General features: G+C 47.4%; 1 protein-coding gene across 1 annotated transcript in view; it reads left to right on the top strand.

The window, feature by feature from the left end:
• The window catches only part of DMD (dystrophin), a 2,144,806-nt gene that overhangs the window by 1,598,124 nt on the left and 531,744 nt on the right, over positions 1-14,938 (top strand). The window contains exon 52 of the mRNA XM_054973282.1: positions 14,520-14,731. Coding sequence (XP_054829257.1) covers positions 14,520-14,731 — 212 coding nt within the window. The remainder of the gene's footprint in view (positions 1-14,519; positions 14,732-14,938) is intronic.

Raw genomic sequence — 14,938 nt, 5'->3', positions numbered from 1 at the left:
CTGCTGCTCAGCTTCTTGACCATCTTGTCCCCTATGGTCTTTAATATCTACATGAAACCACTGGTTGAGGTCATCTGGAGATTTGGGTTAAGTTGTCACCAATATACAAATGACTATCTCACTCTTCCAGATGATCCCAGGAAGGCTGTAAAAAACCAAACTGGTGCCTGCAGGCAGTTTTGGAATAGATATGGGTTAATAAACTGAAGCCTAATCCTGACAAGACAGAAGTGCTATTAGTGAAAAGAAGATTGATTTAGGATTTAAGATGTCATCTCTTGTGGATGAGGTTGCATTTCCCTTGAATTATCATGTCCATAGTTTTGGGGTGCTCTTGGACCCAGGCCTACTACTGAATAAGCAGGTGTCAGCTGTGGCCCAGGTGTCTTTTATCAGTTTCAATTGGTTAGCTAGTTGCTACCTTTTCTGGGCAGAACAGATCTGACCACTGTAGTGCATGCTCTGATTCCATCTAGATTAGATTACTACAGTATGCTGTATGTGAGGCTGCCCTTAAAAAGTGTTTGGACACTTTAATCGGTGCAGAATACTGCAGCCAAGTTATTGACTGAAGTGGACTGTAGAGACCGTATCACTCCAGTCTTTACCTACCAGCACTGGCTTCCAATCTGATTCCAACACAATTCAAGATGCTAGTGTTGAATTGTGCTAGTCTACATGTTTTGAGACCCCCATAACTGAAGGATCGCCTATTCTCTTTTGAATCTATACAACCACTGTGGTCATCTTCCAAGGCCTTGCATTGAGTGCCTCTGCCTTTTGAGATTAGGCAGGTGGCAACCCAGGAAAGAACCTTCTGAGTCATGACACCAAAACTTTGGAACTCTTTCTCCAGAGAAAAGCAGGATTTGAGTCCAGTGGCCCCTTAGAGACCAACGAGATTTTTAGTGTATAAGAGTCAAAGTTTTCTTCTTCAGACTCAAATCCTGCTATTCATTGTCAAGAATTTTGTGCAGTCCCACGTGGGATTCTACATGCTTAAGCCAGCCACTGGGATGAAAATCAAATTATTTCTCCCATGTGGGACTGCACAGAACTGCACAGAAGTCTCAGCGATGAAAACGGGGTGTTGTTTACCTGTAATTGTTGTTAATTTAAGAGATCAATGCAGCCACACATTCCTCCCTCCTTTCCCCACTGTGGGCTGTGGGCTGCTCATTTGTAACATTACTTCTCCATGGCAGTAAAGGGAGAACTGAGGGAGAAGAGCGCTCTCTCTTTGGTCATGTGATGGTTTGGGCAGGAAAGTGCCATCTCACACTGAAAGGAGGGGGAATTTCCCAATCAGTTCAGAAAGCTTGAGAAGTATTTTGATGTTCAATTCTGTGGCTGGCCTGTGCATACACAGTCCCATGTGTGCCTGCAGAGATTTCTTGATGAATAGCAGTTACAGGTAAGTGGAACGCTGCATTCTATTGCAGACCAACATAGGTCCCTTCTGTCCCTTCTGTTGTCACCTTCCATCGGTGGGTGAAGACTTTTTGTTTTGCTTGGCATTCAGTCCCTTCTTCCTACCCAGTGTTTTAATGGTTGTTTTTATGTTGCTGTATATGTATTTTAGCTCTGGTTTTAGTTGTTTTAAGGAAATAGTTCTTGTTGGTGTTAGTGGTGTTTAAGATGTGGTTTTTATTCTGTAGGTTTTTATTTATTTATTCATTTCATTTATACCCTCCTGCCTTCCTCCCCAACAGACCCAAAGTGGCTTACATCATTCCCCTCTCTTCCATTTATCCTCACAACAACCATGTGAAGTGGGTTAGACTGAGCGTCTGTGACTGGCCCCAGATCTGCTTCCATAGCAGAGTGGGGATTCAAATGTGGGTCTCCAAATCATAGTCCAACACTCTAAAAGCTACATAATGCTGATTCTGGTTTTTAATTTGTTACTCAACTTGGTGGCTCTTATGAAGTCAGAAAGACAGTTGTAAATTTTGTTGAATGGATGAATGGATGAATGAATAAATGAATGAATTAATTTATGGTTAATGCTAAGCAAAAGCAAAATTAGTTTATACATTTACAGCCCAATCCTAAGGTCTGGCCTAACGGTCAACGTAAAAATGGCACCACTTCACCACTCCCTATGAATTTTTGCAGGAGAGCCACACCAGTGCACAAGCTGGTGCCACTGTCAAGAGCACCCACCTGCCCTTCCCCTGACAACCCCACCAGCACCAGAAAATGGCCATGCTGCTCTCCTGACAGGCACATGAGGGGCAAGCAGTGGCACAGCCAGTGGGCAGGCCCTGATCTCTACTGCCCAGCAAAACCCCCTCCTGTCAGGGAGTAGGCATTCCTGCCCACTGAAGGTGCAGACAGGGCACCCACCCTCTCACCTGTCCAACCCCCATTTCTGATGAGGGCCAGCCTGGTGGCTACAGCTTCATTCACTTGCAAATCCCCCCACCGCCATGAGAAACAGGTTCCTCCTCCCTGAAAAGTGGGACCAGAAAGGCTATGAAGTGTGACGAGGGACCCAGCACCCAGGATCAGCCACCCATGGTCAAGGAGAGGCGGCTATGTAGAGGTAAGTGGAGGTGAGTGCCACAACAACTGACAGTACTGCCTATTGGAGATTATCAGGGAGACTGGAAGGACCATTGAATGTGATGGGAGTAGCCAATGCCCATCTACTTGCAGCACTCCATTACACATCATCACATTGAAACGGTGTAAGGCGAATATGGGTTGGACCTAGCAAGCCATGCCCCAGTGCCAGGATGACATCCCCCAGAATGGAATGATGGCCTGTGGGACTCGAGAACCTGCTCTGGGGGCCACTATCCCACTCCCCAGCACAAGATCCCCCAAGTCCCTCCCTGGCTCTGGCCTTGCAGGGGAAGAGTCCCCGAGATCTCAGGACATCCAGGAGAGCTGTTGGAGAATGGGAGTCCTCCGTGGCACCATCCCTACTTCCGTCAGACACACACAGCTACACTCTAAGTCTCACCCTGCTGCACACCGTGAAACGAAGCAGAAGAAGGGGAAGGGAAGCTGGCTGGGGCCGGAGTCTCTAAGGTGCAACTGGAACCTGCTCTTTTGGCCTGCAGAGCCATGCAAAGGCACGGAGCCACCTAGAGCCTTGTTTGAGACATCCCACCTGTCCCAGCCCAGAGTCAGAGACTATTTGCTTCTAAGTGTGGAATGGCAGCCTTTCGTGGAAATGAAGGGGGCCTACTATTATCCAAAGTCTAGCAAACAGATCGGAGGGTGGTTGGTGTTCAAAACAAATTTTATTGAACTTCATAAAGGGAAGAGGTGTCTGGACACACATGTACATGTTCCAACACGTATGTTGACTGGCCAGGCCAGGAGCAAAGCCAGCCTGCGGAACTGTCAGAACCATGGGTTCATCTTCGTTCTTCTGTGCCTCCACACATGGGACTGTGCAGGCGCAGGCCAGCCGCTGGAGAATTCTTTATCGCTTCTATAGCTCCGAAGAGGCCGTTTGTCGCGCGCCTCAGCGACTGTTTTCCCGCCCAAACGGTCATATGTCTTCCCAGCGACCAACGGCCCCTTCCCTCAGTTCTCTTCTTGCCGCTGCTTGGAGAGAACGTCTGCTTCGCAGCTCCGTGCTTTAATCCTTTAGTGATTGATCTAGTGATTGTTTTGGCTTTGACTTCGGACTTGACTATTCTTCTTCTAACTGATTTGGATCTTGACTGGACTCGGTAAATATAAACTCGGACTGTTTTGACGACTCCTTTTGCCTGACCATAATATGGCTTCGAAGGCCTTATTTAAGCACTGCCTTCAGTGCCACACAAAAATGGCCCAGACCGATGGCCATGATTTGTGTTTGTTTTGCCTGGGGGAGGCCCACAACGTTTTGGCATGTAAAATCTGCCAGAACTTTACCCACAAGGCCCAGCAGGAGCGCAAGGCCCGCTTGAATTCCTCCTTGTGGCAGAAGGTGATGTCCGAGGGTACTCCGCTGCCTTCCCCCAAGGCTGGCCCTAGCCCCTCTGCTGAAAAGCGTTCCTGAGCGGGCTCAGTGGCATCCACAAAGTCGGCGTCAGAATCTCGGCCGACGAGTACTGCGGCATCGAGAGCGGCCCCTCCAGCGCAAGGGCCAACGAAATCGCCCCAAGACGTGGCTTCGGCGCGTTCGGATCCAAAGAAGGCTTCGGGGTCGGAGCCGAAGAGGGCAGATCCGAGGCCGCCTGTGGAATCGACAACGGTTACGGCGCCAAGGCCCCAGCTCGCCCCTGGGAAGTTGACCCCTAGAAAGGTGTCGGATCTGAAGCCGGGCTCAAGCAAAAGGCCGGCCACCGAGAGAGCTTCGGTTCCGAGGGCCTCTTCAGAGCCTCCTTCGAAGAAACCGAAGAAGGCTAAGCATCGGCGCTCTCGGTCACCTCATCGAGCTTCGGCGGACGAGGTCGTGATGGTGGTTCCTTGCACGCCCTCCCCTCACTTGGACTCACCGACTCCGGAAGAGGTGCCTGATCCGGGGGCTTTCATTGTGATCCCTAGCGATCATTCCCCTGTCGCGGATCCGAGCCCATCTGCCCACCGGAACCAACCGTCGCCAGTTCCAGCTACTCTTCCTTCTCCGACGTATTCCATTCAGAGTCAGCGCTGTTCTGAAGCGGGGAGCGTCGGTTCCAGGCACTCCCTGGAGTCTCGGCACCGACAGGCCTCATACATCCCTCCGGCCTACCATTGCCACTGGAAGGGGGCCCCTATTGGGTTCAACTACTCGGAACCGAGGCCGTCCACCTCGAGGCAAGGTTGGCTGCCTCCACCCCTCCAAGGAGAAGAGTCAATACTCGGTTCCGATAAGGAGGAGGCTGAAAGTGCCAGGGACTACAGGTCGGAGCCGTGGTCGGAACCATCCCCCAATGACAACGTGGCGCCAAGTACCAGCTCCCCCTATGAGGATCTTCGGATCTACGCAGATCAGACGGCTCGCATGGCAAAGGCGCTTGAAATGGATATTTCCTCAGCCACGCCACAGACCAAAGACAAGCTTCTGCATCAGATCTACAGAGACAACCCTGCCACGGTTGGTTTCCCCATGCTGGAGGGTGTAGAGGAGATAGTGGAGAAGGTGTGGAAGGTGCCCTGTGACCAGCCAGCTACATCTAAAAGAATTGAACAGATGTACAAGATCAAACAGGGCACCTGGCAGTCGTTGGTGAAGCACCCTCCACCCTCCTCATTGGTTGCTGAGGAGATCCAGCCTCGTCGGTTGGGTCCCTCTTCCGTACCCCCTGACAAAGAAGGCAGGAAGATCAATGCCATGGGTAGGCGCCAGTATTCCATCTCCTCCTTGGACCTTAGGATAGCCAACTACCAGACTATCATGGCTGGCTATCAATTATACCTCTGGGAGAAGCTGGCGTCCTACGTCGGTGATTTGCCTGCTGATAAGAAGGCGGTGGTGTCCCTGCTGCAGACAGAAGCCATCCGTCTATCCAAGCAGCAGATGAATGCTGGGAGCCATGCTGCCGACACTGCTGCACGTGGAATGGCTTCAGCGGTGGTCCTCAGACGCCACTCTTGGCTCAGGTCGACGGCCCTCCCATTGGAAGTGAGGTCAAGGATCGAAGGCCTGCCCTTTGAAGGGGATTCTTTGTTCTCCACGACCACTGATGAGGCGCTGAAGAAAAAGAAGGAGGACAGGCAGACTGCCCGATCATTAGGACTGGCCCCGGCGGACAAGCCTGCTTCCAGGCCTCGATACGCTGCAAGGTACACTCCGTACCACCGTCAGGGCAGATATCAGCGGCCCTATTACCAGCAGTACCCTGCCTACTCTCAGCGCCACTACACTCCTGCACAACAGCCCAGGAGGCGTAAGCCCTTCAAGCCCCGCACGCCTCAACCCCCGTCCCAGCAGAGAGATCAGCAGGGGCCTGGAAGGCAGTACTGACAAGATGATCCAGCCGCATCCTTGAACTTTTCAGACAGGCTGAAGCCTTTCCTGTTTGACTGGGAGTCAATAACATCTGACTCATGGGTCTTACAAATCATTGATAAGGGATACGGGCTGGAATTCTTAGAACTGCCTAGATGTAGTTCACCTCTGACGGCTGTTAATAATACTATGGCAGAGCTGGATGCGGAAATAGTGTCGCTCTTGGCCAAGGGTGCTGTAGAGGAGGTGGCCTACGACGGGTCTGAGAGAGGCTTCTTCTCTCGGTTCTTCTTAGTCCCGAAGAAGGATGGAGGTTTACGCCCCATTCTAGATTTAAGGGGCCTTAATGCCTTTCTAAGAGTGACTAAGTTCAAAATGGTCACACTGTCAGCAGTAATCACCTTGCTGAGGAAAGGGGATTGGTTTGCTGTCCTTGATTTGAAGGATGCTTATTTTCATGTGGGGATACGAGAGGAGCACAGGAAATACCTGAGCTTCGTTTATCAGTGAAGGGTGTTCCGTTATAAGGTGCTCCCCTTTGGCCTATCCACGGCGCCACGGGTATTTACTAAGTGTGTGGCTCCTGTGGTCTCCTTCCTTTGGGAGGAGGGCTGTGCCATCTTTCCCTACCTTGATGACTGGCTCATCGTGGCTGATTCAGAGGCTAAGCTTTTGCAAGATGTAGAATTAGTACTGAGCACTTGCAAACGCTTGGGGCTTTTGGTAAATTTTGAGAAATCTAAACTGGTGCCCAACCGAAAGGTCTCCTATATTGGGGCAATTTTAGACTCTGTAGAGGGTAAGGCACTGCTCCCCCTTGAGAGGGCTAAATCTCTGAAGGGTCTGGTATCCATGTTTAAAAGGAACCAGTTCCAATCTGTTCGCACCATCCAGTGTTTATTGGGGCATATGGCAGCGGCCACCTCTGTGGTCCCCTTTGCTAGACTGCATATGTGCCCGCTTCAGAATTGGTTCGTGAGGAAGTATGACGCCTTTCGTCATCCTCTGTCTCTCAAATTGTCCATACCTAGGGCTATTCTATCCTCCCTTGACTGGTGGATGTCAGATGACAACTTGTTTAAGGGAACCCTGTTTGGTTACCAGCATCCTGAGGTTACAGTGACCACTGATGCGTCCCTGATAGGATGGGGTGCTTACTGTGGTTCTGCATGTGTGCAAGATGTTTGGACGGAAAGGGAAAAGAACCTGCACATTAATGTACTTGAGTTAAGGGCTATTCGTTTTGCACTTGTGTCCTTTACAGCACTTCTACAAAACCGTCAGGTGTTGGTGCAGACGGACAACACGACTGCCATGTATTACCTAAACCAGCAAGGGGGCACGGCATCTATGATTCTCTGCAGGGAGGCCACGCTTGTTTGGCTCTGGGCGATCCGGAATGGTGTGATGCTTCGGGCTATACACATAGCGGGATCAGACAACATTCGGGCAGATGCCCTGAGCAGGGTGCACATGTTGGACCACGAGTGGGAATTGAACGCAGAGTACATTGGGCCGATCTTCCGAATGTGGGGGCATCCGGACATAGATTTGTTCGCAACTTCAGCGAACACCAAGGCCCAGATATTTTGTTCAAGGGCAGGGAGCAACCCCCTCTCTATTGGGGATGCCTTCCAGTTTACATGGACCAACAGGTTGCACTATATGTTTCCACCATTCCCGCTAATACCGAGGGTGCTGGACAAATTAGAACATGACAATGCAGATTGCATTCTAGTGGCACCCTTCTGGCCGAGGCAAGTATGGTTCCCCAAACTGCTGCAGATGTCCAATCGGACATATGTGAGTCTGCCTCCCCAGCAGGATCTCCTGCGGAATGGGAACTTGCTCCACCACGAACCCAAAAAGCTGCACCTGACTGTCTGGCGGATCCTACCCCACCTGTAGTGTTCTCAGAGCAGGTGAAGAAGGTCTTGCTGAACGCAAGGAAGCCATCCACTAGACGAGCCTATGAAGCTAAGTGGCGTAGGTTTGAGGCTTGGGCACTTGCTAAAGAAGTGGTGCCTACCAGTAGCCCCTTGGGGCTCATATTTGACTACTTATGTCAGCTAAGGGACCAAGGGTTAAAAGTTACCTCCCTTAAGGTCCATCTTGTGGCTATTTCCGCTTTTCATGTGTCCTGGGTCTGAGCCCCAGCCCCCAGACTTGACAAGAGGGAACAGCAGGGGACAAAAGGGTGGCAGCAACTCCACCCCCCAAGCCAGCAACCAGGGCCAGAACCTACCTACTCCAGAGGGAGGGGGCAAAAGGCCAGGACCTCAGAGGGGTGGAGGGGGCAAGGAGAGACCAGCCAGCCCCACCTTCCAGGGGGAAGAGAGGGGGCTAAGCAGGCCGGAGGGAAAGCGCCACAGCAGGGGGAAGGTGGGTCCAGCAGCAGCCCAAGCAGAGCCCTTACCTGGCAGGGAGAGGACGCCGCCGCTGCAGCCCAGAGCCACACCATGGCTAGAAGACAGCAGCCTGGCTCAGGAGTTGCTAGAAGCCAAGCCTCTCCAGGGGGGGCTGCCACAGGCATTCTGGGGGAGGAGAAGGGTAGCCCCGCCCAGCATTGCTGAGCAGGCAGCACAGAAGCTGGCTAAGGCAGCTCCTCGTGAGCAGGGCCAGGCAAGCTCAGTAGCTCAGAGGCTGGCTGGGGCAGCTCCTCGTGAGCAAGGCCAGGCAAGCCCAATAGCACAGAGGCTGACTGGGGCAGCTCCTCGTGAGCAAGGCCAAGGAGCCCTCAGCTGGGGATGGCTCACACTCAACCCCACCCTGCCAGCAAGGCAAAAGAGCCCAGGAGGGATTAGTGGTTGGAGGGAAACACCTGGAGGAATGCACAGCTGGGGCCAGTCAGGGGAGGGAACAAGCCTGGAAGGAGGGCGGGGTGGAGAAAGGAAACCCTATAAAGGGTGGCTGGGAAGAGCTCTGTGGTGGTGGGTTTGAGTAGGAGTGATGGAGCAGAGTTGGAGTGGAGAGAAGCCAAGGAAAAGGCAAGAAGGAGAGTGGAGGCTTGAAGGAGAGTCTTGGGAGGAAGAGATGGTGGAAGATGCAGGGGGTAAGCAGGCCAGGTTGAGCAGGCCAGCGAGTGGATTGAGAGGGAGTCAGGTTGAGGTATACCACCCCTCCTTCCACAGAGCAAGGTCCTGCAGAATCCCTTGACCCCTGTGATGTCAGGGGCAGACTGCCCAGTGCCATGCCCAGCGGGCATGCCCAGTGGGTAAACGGTAGCACAGTGTTCTCACACTGTAAATCTTGTCAGTTCCTGAAGGGGATGTTTAATCTCTAACCGCCTGTGTCACCCCCGGTGCCTCAATGGTCCCTATCCCTGGTGCTGTCGAGGCTGATGTTGCCTCCATTTGAGCTGTTAGCCACATGCCCTTTGGACTTGTTGTCCTACAAGGTAGCCTTCTTGGTGGCTGTAAGGTCTGCCAGGAGGGTTAGTGAGTTGTCAGCTCTTAGGGCTGACCCGCCCTTCCTTCTATTCCATAAGAATCGGGTGGTCCTGCGGCCATGCCTCCAGTTCCTGCCAAAGGTGGTTCTGCCTTTCACCTGTCGCAGGAAATTGAGCTGCCTGCGTTTTTTCCACAGCCATCTTCCAAGGGAGAAAGGGCCCTTCATACCTTAGACTTAAGAAGCGCCTTGGCTTTCTACTTGGATAAGACAAGGGACTTCTGTAGGAGTCCTCACTTGTTTGTCTGTTTTGGGGCCAAGGACAAGGGTCACAGGGCATCTTCACAGACCCTGTCACGTGGTTTGCCCACTGCAGGTCAGAGCCCATTCCACACGGTCTCAAGCAGCCTCTTCAGCACTCATCAGAGGTGTGCCGCTGGTTAATATCTGTAAGGCAGCTACGTGGTCCTCTGCTGACACGTTTGTCAAGCACTATGTTATGGATGTCAAGAGGTTTCTGTAGCCAAAGCTGTCCTTCACTCCATGTTTTCCTAAAGGGATGCTGGAGGGCATTATTGTAATAATTGACAATGACGCTTTGTGTATATATGTATATATGTTTATTGAACAAGTTGAATGTTACTGAACAGTGATTTATTTATTTGTTTCTTGGTCCTGGTACTAGGACTGGTGGACCACACCGCCATTTTTCATCGTGTAACTTTCTGCCACTGCAGTGGGCATGCCTGGGCCTAAAGCAGCTTTGGGAGCCAACTAAGTTGCAGCCTGTGCAGGGACTTGCGCCTCACTCATGCCTCCAGCTGGCCGCCTGTCCTGGCTGCCATTGGGCTGTGGCGGAGGTGTGCCTTGCCTGGCTGCCGGCAGAGGGGGGGGGGGTTACACCTGTGTGAGTCTGAGTTATGGCAGTGTACCCCTTAGTTTGCTCCCTAAGTGCTTTCTCCCCCTCCCCACTCAGGATTGCACTTGTAGTCTGTGTCTGTATGAATGAGAGAGAGAGAGAGCTCAAACTTCTTACTGGACAACATTCTCTGTCTTTGTGAGAAATTTTATGACTTTTTATTTGTTAAAGGGTGGAAGATGTTCTATCAAAGCCCTTCTTTATTTTTCTAAAGCTAGAAAAACATCTTTCTGGAGCAATGGAGTCACACTGTTGTGATAACTTTTATTTTTCACTTTTTTGCCAGTTCTGTATAACATCTTCAGGGATGAACTCTTCATGCTCTTAAATAAGGGTCAGTAGACAAGGAAAGAACTCATTTTTCCCTCCAGTGAATACCATATGTTCATTGTACATTTGAGATTTTATGAGGCTATGTCATAACCCTAGCCAGAGCTGCACAATTTCTTTTCTACTATCTGCCTGCATTTTATTCACAGCCATGGAATATGTTTTCAAGTAATGTTTTTCACCCTCACAAATCTAGAGAATAAAGAATTCTCTACATTACATAAATTACATAATTAAATAAAATAGCATTTTCAAAATTATGTCCAGAATGTTTAAATACCCAACAAAAAGCATCTCTTACATTTCTCCCTCCAATAAGGTATAGACAATTAATAACTTATCCTATGATTCTAACCTTGTTTGGGCAAAGCAATAGATCTCATTCTCTTACAGGTCACAAAAGTGGAGCTTTAAAAAAGGCCAAAACTTGTGGCATGATGACGTCTTCATAGTGCGATTTTCTGTTTAATGGACATCAGAAATTGCATCATTAAATGGGAAATCGCACTATGAAAACGCCATCATGCTGTGAGTTCTGTGCCATTTTCCAGAGGTTTCAGGCATGTGAAAATGGCCAAAGTTTAATGGGTCAAATCCTTCCAGCTCTTCATCTGAAGAATGAATAGGGAGATCTCCTTCTAAGCAACAAAAAGGTGGTGTCTAGGATCATGGAACATGGTTGTACAAAATCTACATAGAATGGTTACTTGCATGAGGAGAGGGAGTCAGGTGAGATTGAGTTAAAAAGTTGATTGGATATAACCTACTAATTTACCTGCCCTTTTTAAGAGAAAAAAATCCCTTAGTTGAGAGTAATATTTGCTATAAAGGACTATTTAAGCCAATAGTTCTCAACATTTTTGAAGTGGGAACCACTTCTAAACTTACTCCACATTGGGAGCCACTTCTACAGGTTAGTGTAAGTGTGTGTCCAGAAGACAATGGCTATAGGCTATAGACTGGTGGCAGGGATCAAGATCGTTCCTTGGGAAAGAATGAACTACATTCCCATTCCTGAAAGGAGGGGTGGTGGTCTTAGTTTAGCAGTTAGGTCCTCATGACCCAACTGTGGCAGACATTTGACCCACAGTTTAGGAACTACTGATGGTTCTTGATTTAGGTCTTCTAATGCTAAAACCGTCTGCTTGAACAAACCAGAAGGAATTCTTGCATGATGTGTTATAATTAGAGGGCCAAGCTACAAGTGATGAATGACACTTGCCTGGCAAGTGAACAGGCTCATGTGTATTCCTCCCTGTTCACTTGCCATTCACTTGCGCTCCAGTTGATCAAGTAGAGCGCAAGTGAATGGCAAGTGAACAAGGAGGAATATACGTGAGTCTGTTCACTTTCCAGGCATGTGTCATTCGTCACTTGTAGTTTGGCGCAATGTTACCCTGAAATAAGAAGAGTTTTTTTGTTAGCCCCAGAATGTGTTGTGGGATATTAAACTGAAAATTTTGGAGGGAGGGGTAAGTGTTACTTTTTGTTGCTCTTTGCATGGTGTTCTCACCCCCTTTCACCCCTTCTTATGGCAAAGTCACTGGCATCAGATGTGAGCTGGGCAATCATCTCATATACATTACCTTTTCAAAGCCATTTTAGAGATGCTCACCCTGCTCATATGTAATTTAATTTAATTTAATTTATTAGATTTCTTGCCTGCCTTCCCCGCAAGTTACGACATCATTCATGTGATACTGAATATGTGTAAGTTCAGTCCTGGCCAGACTACATGAAAAACCAGAGGGAACGGGGGCTTCCAATCAACCCAAAAAAAGAAACAAATAAGTACCTCTAAACAGAAGGCAAGCAACCACAGTATGAGTATTTATGCAAATAAATCATATTGTGGTCGCTTGCTTCTGTTTAGAGACTCATTACATGAAAAAACATGACCAAATTTCTAAGTACTGGAAGGGAAGGTATCAGTAATTTCTTTTCTTCTATTTGTTCCTGAATACCAATCACTAACCAAAATAATAGTAATCCTCAAATGACCCTGACCATATTGTTGACCCAATGCTCTCTGTTCATGTAATTTGAACATGTCTTGATACATCTATATTTAGAAAGGATTATTAACATTTTTCAAAGGACTTCTTGTTTGGTACATTGCTCACAGAAGTGTAACAAAGCATTAATTTTTCTTTGCTTTTTACAGAACAGTCAAGTAGAGAAGATGAATAGATAAGAGGGTGACAAATTCTGATCTGCCACAAGGAATAACCTTATTTCTAGTGTACTGAGTAATAGAAGCATATTAATATTCCAGTGCTTAGTGAAATGTTATTCTCAATGTCCATATTAAAAGGGAAGCATCAATTATCATGTGTAAAAATATTGTGATGAATTGATGTTTTATGTATCATGCTTGGGGTTACTCGGTTATAAATCAACTATGCCTGAAATATTTAAGGGTCTTCTTAACTCTTTTCCACTGAACTTCCTCTGACTGTCAGTATTTTATTTGTCATACATAGTATTTAATTAATGGGAAACTAGATCAGAATGGCCGAATTAAATTATCTTAAAAATCATCTTGCATTTCACTTCTCTTTTTTCTGAAGCAACTGAGGAAAGCAGCATACTAAACTGATATGTTTAGCATCGTTTAAAGTAATGTGTTTAAGTCATTACAGTGGGTCTGTGATTCTCAAACTTCATTGTTCAATGTGTAAATCCTATATAGCCAATTTATTTATAGGTGTATTTTTAAAAGTATGCCCTTCAGGTATACATTAAAGGACCTAACCATTGCAATGCTACAGTTCTGATCTCTTCATGCTCATATAGGGTATACAGAAAGCTTCACGATTTATTATTAAAACAGAAACATTATTAAAATAATATTTAAATAAAAATTAAATTATGAAGCTTTCCATGTACCCTCTGTGAGAAGAGCAGAACTTGACATTTGTTATGAGAAATCTATATAAAAATCTGAATTTCTAGCATACTGCTTTAGAAGATTTCCTGAGTCTCAGTACCAGCTCTGGGGAAGCAGACAAGCCGCTGGAAGAAAATGAAGACAGGAAAATTCCACTCCTGCAAATTTTCTATTCTTGAGTTTCATTAGAAATTTAGTGATGTGCATATTGTAGATAGATATGACTTAGGGTTACCAACCTACAGGCAAGGCCTGAAGTTCTTCCTACAACTGACCTCCAGTCTATAGAGATCAGTTCTCCTGCAGGAAATGACAGCTTCAGCAAGCAAATTCTATGGCACCATATTCTCCTGTGCTCTCTCCTCTTCCTAAACTCCACCCTTTCCAGGCTCCACCCTCAAATTACAGGAATGTTTTAAGCTGGTTATTGCTAAATAAAGCATATATTTATTTATGTGCTTTATTTATAGTCCACCTTTCTCACTGACACTCAAGGAGATTATAGAATATTACAGGATATATGCATGTGTGTATTGTTAGTTAAAACATCCTTTTTTAAAGCAAAATACAATGATAAATAAGCCCTATTTCGGGAGTGTGGCTATTCACCATTCCTTATGATTCAAATCCTGTGTGAGTAATTTTACACTATGGATATTGTTAATTGAATTTTGTTTGAATGCTAAAGACAGAAATCTGATTGAGAGAGAGAAACTTATGTATAAAATTGGTATTTTGAGATTTAAAAAATAGGCCATGGAAATATTTGTCATTAAAATTTGAATATTTCAAGAGCCGGCCTTTCAGTCTCACCAACCTCCAGATGAGGCCTGGTGATCTCTTGGAATTCCAGCTGGTTTCCAGCTACAAAGATCCATTCCCCTGGAGAAAATGGCTGCTTTGGAGAATGGACTCTGTGGCATCACAGCCCTGCTGAGCTTCCTCCCTCCCTAACTTTGCCTTTTCCAGGCTCTGTCCCCAGATCTCCAGCCCAGATTCTGCAAACCTGTTTTCTTCTTAGGAACCTAATTACCTACCCTCTCAAAGAAACTGGAAATATTACTGCTTTGCACGTTAGGATTCACATTTTGTCTATTATTGTGTCTCACTAGTTGAAAAGATACAGAACCAGTGGGATGAAGTACACGGGCACCTTCAAAGCCGAAGACAGCAATTACATGAAATGCTGAAAGATTCAGCACAATGGTTGGAAGCCAAGCAAGAAGCTGAGCAAGTTCTAGAATGTGCCAAAGCCAGACTTGAGTCATGGAAGGAGATTTCTTATACTGTGGAAGGACTGAAAAGGCAGAACGCTGAACTCAAGGTAAGTTCTGAAAACAGTATACAAATAAAAGAACATTAAATTATACAAATTTTTTAAAAGTAACTTCAAACATTGAATGAACCACACCTTGCCTAGGATAAAACAAAGGGCAATTCCCTGGCAAGTATTCCATCCTCCCTTTAATTCACTCCCAGTTTCACCAATATGTTCGAGCCTCTGCACATTTATTACTTTTGTTCCCCATTT

This window comes from Eublepharis macularius, chromosome 3 (assembly GCF_028583425.1).
Source record: "Eublepharis macularius isolate TG4126 chromosome 3, MPM_Emac_v1.0, whole genome shotgun sequence".
Taxonomy (NCBI): domain Eukaryota; kingdom Metazoa; phylum Chordata; class Lepidosauria; order Squamata; family Eublepharidae; genus Eublepharis; species Eublepharis macularius.
Note: the sequence above shows the minus strand (reverse complement) of the source record. Positions and strands in the feature narration are given on the sequence as shown.